General features: G+C 41.5%; 1 protein-coding gene and 1 long non-coding RNA gene across 2 annotated transcripts; one reads left to right on the top strand and one right to left on the bottom strand.

The window, feature by feature from the left end:
* Positions 1-464: 464 nt before the first annotated feature.
* LOC135343331 (uncharacterized) lies at positions 465-2,079 on the bottom strand. Its single transcript, XR_010397132.1, has 2 exons — positions 686-2,079; positions 465-566 (listed from the first exon to the last, which is right to left on the bottom strand). It is a non-coding gene; the product is annotated as an uncharacterized LOC135343331 (long non-coding RNA).
* Positions 2,080-2,646: 567 nt separating this feature from the next.
* On the top strand, positions 2,647-7,287 carry LOC135343323 (medium-chain specific acyl-CoA dehydrogenase, mitochondrial-like). Its single transcript, XM_064540332.1, has 12 exons — positions 2,647-2,791; positions 2,925-2,967; positions 3,085-3,182; positions 3,500-3,670; positions 3,778-3,858; positions 4,012-4,089; positions 4,515-4,567; positions 4,867-5,044; positions 5,213-5,281; positions 5,485-5,757; positions 6,617-6,688; positions 7,042-7,287. Exons 1-12 carry the CDS (start codon positions 2,732-2,734, stop codon positions 7,120-7,122), a joined length of 1,257 nt encoding a protein of 418 aa, XP_064396402.1. The 5' UTR covers positions 2,647-2,731; the 3' UTR covers positions 7,123-7,287.
* The last annotated feature ends 27 nt before the right edge of the window (positions 7,288-7,314 follow it).

The raw sequence follows: 7,314 nt of genomic DNA, 5'->3' as shown, positions 1-7,314 counted from the left end.
TCCAATTAAATAACCTGGTGCGTCACTGTTACATAACACTTCCTCTTGACCTTTTGCACCCTAAATCAACGTCACCCCCCCCCCCAATCATGTAGATTTAATTATGTTTCACCTATATTCTTTCAATTAGGTTTTTTCACTTCTCGTTTTCGGTTATTTACTGTGCTTATATTCTACACGTCAGGAAACTTGTAGTGGTCATGTTTTATGATTTATTTTAGTTGTTGTACAACGCCAGCTATAATCAAATTTAGTAAATTACATTATACTTATAAAATCTGAAATTATTACATACACACATTAATATCTTGAATTATGCTGACTATAGTTTGTATATAGCATGCTTTTGTGTGATATTGAATGCATGTGCTCTACGTATATACATGCGTTTGCTATAATCATATACCTATATATATTAGGGTATTACACGCACGCACAGGGCATTGGGTGTACACACACACATGCATGCATGCAACAATTATTGATACGTGACTATTATATATTGACATGCATCATGATTTCAAGCAACTGATAATCTGAAGTGGCACTCTTCTTGTCATCAATTCCTGGAGACAAAATAGAAACATGAAATTAGACGGCTTATAAGCTCATTTCAGCTTATTAATACAACTACCCTTTACCAGATTCCAATCCAATATCACATATCACCTGTACATAAGCACACCTTTTCCCATTATTTTGATTGGGTTGTTGTGCATTAATCAGTCAGCCTAAAGAGTCAGTCGGCCTAAAGTGGAATAGAAACTCTATGCTTAAATAGGATCATTGTTTTAGAGGGAAATAGCCCTGCATATAATATGCATTAATCTGAAGTGTAGAAGGGTGCAAATATAGGACTAGGTAAAAATACTGCCAGAAAATCCAACTCTTTCCTTCCTGCATGGTATCCCATCTCTTCAGATAATCACATTACTTATAATTCAATTAGAGCCAGTACCCTGGGAACAAGGGAGTACACACTCCATGGTCTCACTATCTCTGCAGACTTACTGACCAAATGATAATGAGGCTAATGAGCTGAATTAGATTAGCCATTAGCGGCTAGTGTAAGCGGTATGCTGCAGTATATACACTCAGTGTTACGCACATGTTTATAGTTTATAATATAGAGAGCTGGAAACAGGATCACATGGGGAAGTAGGCAAAACTGAAAAACTCTGCACTGCATGATATATTTTTTACACAGGAAAAAAATGGTCAATTAAAACCTAATTACCTTACACACAATGGTCATGCAGTTCTACATACAACTGCTACATGTATAGGATAGACCATGGCCATGTTAGTGAACTATACAGGCAATATAAGAACATATGCATAGGAGAAACTCACTTTTAAAACAGGAGATTTGCAGTGGACACAATACTTTAACCTAAACCATGTACGGCAGCTTCGTGGTTTAGCTAATTGATTAGGTTACTCATTGCCAGAGAGGAAACATTTACACAGAAACAAAACCAGCTCTTGAGTTTGCTTGTTTTTGGTAGACCTCAAATCAGTTTAGGGTGACCAAACTATGTACACAACTCATTAGCTGTATTACTGCTATTCATGCTCTCACTAAGTTACGGCTATTCCACTATTCGCTATGGTAGACAAAATACCTCGCCAGATAGAACAACAACTAGAAATAAAATTGAAATCCAGTGAACCAATGAATTGCCGGCCAGGGATTTCCAGAGAAGTAGTAGAATTCCATGAAACTCCGACCATACTATAATTATATACACATACACGAATGCTGTGGGTTTTCGATTCTTGACTCTACACAATCACACTTGTCACCTATCTTTCTAGCTACACAACTAATTACTTCTTATCAGGTGACACACCATCACATGATCGGAATTTAATTGTGAGAAGAAGCTAGACACTAATGCCCGTGGGTGAGGGACTGTTAATTATAGGGGCAAGGAGGTTCACACATGTGTTGGGATTTTATCAGTTTACTAGAGATTTTACAGGGTTTGTAACAGCTCATATTATAATGAAGGCGAAAGTCAAGACACTGTGTACACTCTCAAACATTTGTAAGCTATGGTCAGCCGTAAGCGCTCTTACTTACCAGTGTATTGATTGTTCATCTTTCCAGGAATTTTGAAGATTATCCTGTTTTTTTAATTGTCGATTAACTTGCAAATGCCAGATCGTTGGTCCAAGGTGAGTACAGTCACATCATCTCTATAGGTAAAAAACAACACAATAGATGATACAAATAATCTTTAGCAATAAATGTAGCTCATCTATTAAAGTTATGGTCTACATAGCTGGTTTAACCAACTCACCTCTAGTTTCAGGCAGCAAGACTCACTCCATGTGTCTCCTTCATATGCTCCCCTAACAACATGTTCTCTGTCACATGTGTTGATAGAATGAGATCACATTTCCTTTACAAGTTAAGTAGCAACTATCAGGTCATCAGTGCAGTCTCTATAGCTACAGATACAACTCTGAGCTATACATGCAGTCTACATTATACTATCAAGCAGCACATGCAGCTATCTTATTTCTAGCCTACCTGTTGCAAACTCTGCTACATTTTTTTATGAGCCTCACTGCAATAGCAAACTGTACAGCCATAGCTAGCCAGCCATAGCAGTTAGGCTCATGCAATCAGTTAGTTAGCTAGCTGCAGCTTGAAAAGGGGGTGGGGCTACTAGCTGCAGCTAAAGATCAGAGGTCACATTTTTGCAAACAAAAAGACTGAAAAATGGCTGCTCTCACAAGGATTGCTTGTCTTGGACTACAGAGGCAGGCCTCCATCACCAGGGTGAGTGCCCCTCCATTGGAAGCTCACAGCCTACTGTTAAATGGAGGACTATGTCTATGACATTGGACATGACAGTGGTTAATTTTTGAGTTGTCAGGGGTGTTGTCATGGTTTGTATTTCTCTCACCTGCAGCTCTTCTCTACTTCTCCTGGAGTGTCCTCGGGATTAAGTTTTGGTGAGTTTTTCAGTGCTAAATTAATAATAACTAGTTGTTGAAATGTCCATCTACATACGTTACGTGTACGTACGTACAGGTGCTTAACACCTCAATTTTACTTTTTCTAATTACCAGAGCTGACTCCAGAACAGAATGAGTACCAGCAGATGGCTCGAAAGTTTGCAAAAGAAGTCATAATCCCGGCAGCCCCCCACTATGATCAGACTGGAGAGGTACACATCTCACACACACCACACACACACACACACATACCTCACACACACCACACTCATAACACGACGCAACCTTGTGTATATGTATGGCGTTACAAAATTTCACGAGTATTCAAATTTTGTACATGTGACAATTACTGTCTTTCAGTGTTGCTTGAAACGTTTCTATACGGTCAAGCTACGTACCTCCAGTGCAGTTTTGCTGTGTGATTCGATCCACAGTTAGAATTGGGCTGGTCTTATCCACACACAACCCATCCTTCCTTACATTGTATGTACATACAACCTTATATAACCTCTTCCCTCATTCCCACCAGTACCCGTGGGATATTGTGAAGCAGGCGTGGGAGCTGGGGCTGATGAACACAGGCGTGTCCCCCGAGTGTGGGGGGCTCGGTCTCGGGATACTAGACGATTGCATCATCGCTGAGGAACTGGCCTATGGCTGCACTGGAATTATGACAGCTATGTCGGCCAATGGCCTTGCAGTGAGTGGGCGTGTGTGTGTGTGGGGGGGGGGTAGAATAATTGCCTCCATATATTTCATAGAAAGCTAGAGACTGTATAATTATTCAATTCTATTTTATTTCTTCAGTGTGCTCCAGTTTCTGTAGCAGGAAATACGAAACAGAAAAAGAAGTATTTTGGCAGACTAACGGAGGCACCCATCATGGCTGTAAGTTGTCTAACAACATCAACCTATAATAAATAATTTTGAAAAAATGACCTTAGCTCCTCCCAAGGAAGTCCTCGAGTAGAGTAGGTAGCACTGTTACCAGTCTGATCTTACAAGTGTTGTACTGAGTGATTCGTTATTATTGTGTAACAGGCGTACTGTGTGACTGAGCCAGGGGCAGGGTCTGATGTGAACGGCCTTAAAACAAAGGCAGTAAAGAAAGGAAACGACGTGAGTACATGCACACTGCAGTCATAAACCAATTCCTCTTTAGCTCTTCAGAGTGTTGCCTAAATATCAGTGGCTGTTTGAAAAAGCTTACTTCTACAATGTGTATTGTATGTCATTGTTTGAGGATATGTCACATTATAATCCTTAACGACTCCTTGTGAGCACTAGGAGTCGTTGTAATTCTTAGAAGTAGTAGTTTCTTACAAAAAGTGGTTTGTGCTCCCTTAAGAAAGCCAATTTTTTACACGGCTTGCTATAGTATACTTCTCTACCCCCTGCACACACCGCCCCCTGCACACACACTACCCCCTGCACACTCTACCCCCTGTACACTACCCCCTGCACACACTGCCCCCTGCACACACTGCCCCCTGCACACACTACCCCCTGCACACACTGCCCCCTACACACACAACCCCCTGCAGTGGGTGATCAATGGCAACAAGATGTGGATCACCAATGGAGGAGTGGCTAACTGGTACGTGAGTACACACCCACACACTAATCCCGTTGATCTTATCTCTGATGTTTGAACTACACAATATACCGTATAGCGGGTAAATTTTAACTAATGAGGCGATTAAAGTATTATTGGCTATTCTATCATACTATATGGGGCAGTATGGCATTGTATTAACTTGTGCAATATAATGGGACTGAGTATCAAGCTAAAAACATTGGCGATTTTTAAGTTTGGTAACCCTCATGTACCTTGATTCGCCAAATCGCCAAATTTACCCGCTATACTGTATATGTGATACCCCCCTCCGTGCACAGGTACTTTGTGCTGGCCAGGACAGCTGAGGCTGGTGTACCTGCCAGCCAGGCCTTCACTGGGTTCATTGTGGACGCTGACTTGCCGGGAGTGACTCCAGGGCGTAAGGAATGGATGATGGGACAGCGGGCATCCAACACGGTCGGTGTTACTTTCGAGGACGTCGTGGTACCACAAGAGGTGAGGGGGCGTGTGTGTGTGTGTGGAGGGGGCGTAAGGAGTGGATGCTACTATACCCCAACTACACTATCTTGAGGTTGTAAGTGGTGTATATAGCATTCACTATTTAGAGCATTCTATGATAAGTAAATGTGTTGATCTTTACCGTATCTCCCTCTCCTACTACAGAATGTACTTGGTGAGCCAGGGAAGGGCTTCCTCTATGCAATGGCTGCCTTCGACAGGACACGCCCCGGGGTAACTAGTGATGCACACATTGTGTATATTGCACACTTCACTAAAAACATATAGTCATAATGGTACAGAATTTGAATATAATTTTATCGTACGTGTGCCTATAATAATTTTCAATAGAGTTCTGGTAGCCCACGCACTGTATGTATCTTGGTTCCATACACATAGCCCCTCCCCCCACCCCCACGCCTCACACACCCACACAGGTAGCGGCAGGAGCGGTGGGGTTGGCTAAGAGGGCATTGGATGAATCCACTAAATATTCACTCGAGCGTAAAACTTTTGACACGCCCATTATCAACCATCAAGCCGTGGGATTCATGCTTGCTGACATGGCAATCGGCCTAGAAACTTCTCGGCTCATAACGTATAAGTCTGCCCTGGAGATTGACGAGGGACGAAGGAACACTTACTACGCCTCCATTGCCAAGGCCTACGCATCCGAGGTGGCCAATAAGTCAGCTGCTGATGCTGTACAGGTGAGTGTGTGCGTCTATTTTTGAGGCTTTAGAGTATCGTAAGTATCGTATTAACGAGTGTTCACATGCACTGCAGTGCTCCAGCATGATGCGTTAATTAGCTTTGAAAACACTACGTTTTCTTTGGCTATTGATGCTAACAACGATGCCAACTTTGAAGGATTCCTATTTTGTTTTGCTCAATTTTTCATCGGGGCTGATGTGAGACTAGCCTGTTTTGATTGCTAACTTGTAGTCCTCATAACTTGAGTTACGATCGAGTACCAGACTAATTAAAACATCCATTTGGTAGCCCTTTGAAGTACGTATCTAATGATGTGTTTAGATCAGTGATAGCTTTTGGAATGAAAGTTTCATTCTTGAAGAAAAGGTATGGCCTAATCTTGATGCGTTTTCGAAATGAGCGTGTTTTTATGGCTAACTTGTAGTCCTCATAACTTGAGTTACGATCGAGTACCAGACTATCTAAAACATCCATTTGGTAGCCCTTTAAAGTACGTATCTAATGGATCAGTCACACACAATGTGGTATACGTACGTAGTAGCTACATTGTATTAGTTGGTGATGTTGAAGTGCCTTGATGTGCAGTGTGTTGTGTAACTGGTGTTGCCATCACAACCCAGTGCCCACTCCATTGACACAACCACCCTTCTTGTGGCCCAGATATTTATATTTATCAAACCTTTCAATGCTAGGAAACTGTTTATCAAAGTGTCTTGTTTTGTGTTCTGTGGGAATCATATTTGTGTATTTCTGTCTACAGTACAGTGTCTCTAGTGCCTTGTGAATATTGGCTGATTAAATGTTATGTGCATATTCTGTGTGGTGCGTTGTTCACATACACACTTCCCTGTGCAGATATTTGGAGGGAACGGGTACAACAGAGAGTACCCCGTGGAGAAGCTCATGAGAGATGCCAAGATATTCATGGTCAGTATACAGCTAGTGTTCGTTAGTATCTATTGTGATGTGTATATAGCTAGCCACACGTATCGTGTGATATGCCCCTGTGTACAGTGTACATGTAGTTACGTCCCCTTAATTTTGAAAGAGCTAGAATCGGCTCTGTAACTAGAGTTCTGATAGTCCAAATCCAACAATTTTCTGATTTTTTCTGAAAGCTTAGAAAAACCCCGTTCAGATGGTATGCTCAACTCTCAAATTTGTAACGGGCCATAATTTCCTATAATGGTATATATAACTTAGCAGCTAGCTATAGTATCGTGAATGTTTGCTGTGTGTGCCTAGCTTGGTATTATTAACCTCTGTACTTTCACCCCCAGATCTACGAGGGTACGTCCCAGACCCAGCGAATTGTCATCTCACGATTCATTGCTGAGGCTGCCAAGAAAATGCAGGCCTAGCTAGCTATATAACGAGTCCAACTGAACTATCTGTTTTTGCGTTACTACCCTTATACCAAATTATTGTGTATGGCTATGAACATTTGTCTTTTATATCATGCCGATCAAGATTATATAATTTTGTAGCGTTATAGTTATAATGAACCTACATGTATTATTAGAAAAGTTATTATAATTATACTTGTCCCAGGT

Source organism: Halichondria panicea, chromosome 10 (assembly GCF_963675165.1).
Source record: "Halichondria panicea chromosome 10, odHalPani1.1, whole genome shotgun sequence".
NCBI lineage: Eukaryota > Metazoa > Porifera > Demospongiae > Suberitida > Halichondriidae > Halichondria > Halichondria panicea.
The sequence above is the reverse complement of the archived record's forward strand: the minus strand, read 5'-3'. Positions and strand labels throughout refer to the sequence as shown.

What these genes read in the sequence shown, in the direction of transcription:
- LOC135343323 (XM_064540332.1), top strand. Translation starts at nt 2,732, where the DNA reads ATGGCTGCTCTCACAAGGATTGCTTGTCTTGGACTACAGAGGCAGGCC. An exon ending in AATGGAGGAGTGGCTAACTG is followed by an intron (nt 4,568 to 4,866) that starts GTACGTGAGTAC and finishes CTCCGTGCACAG; the next exon opens with GTACTTTGTGCTGGCCAGGA. An exon ending in TCGACAGGACACGCCCCGGG is followed by an intron (nt 5,282 to 5,484) that starts GTAACTAGTGAT and finishes ACACCCACACAG; the next exon opens with GTAGCGGCAGGAGCGGTGGG.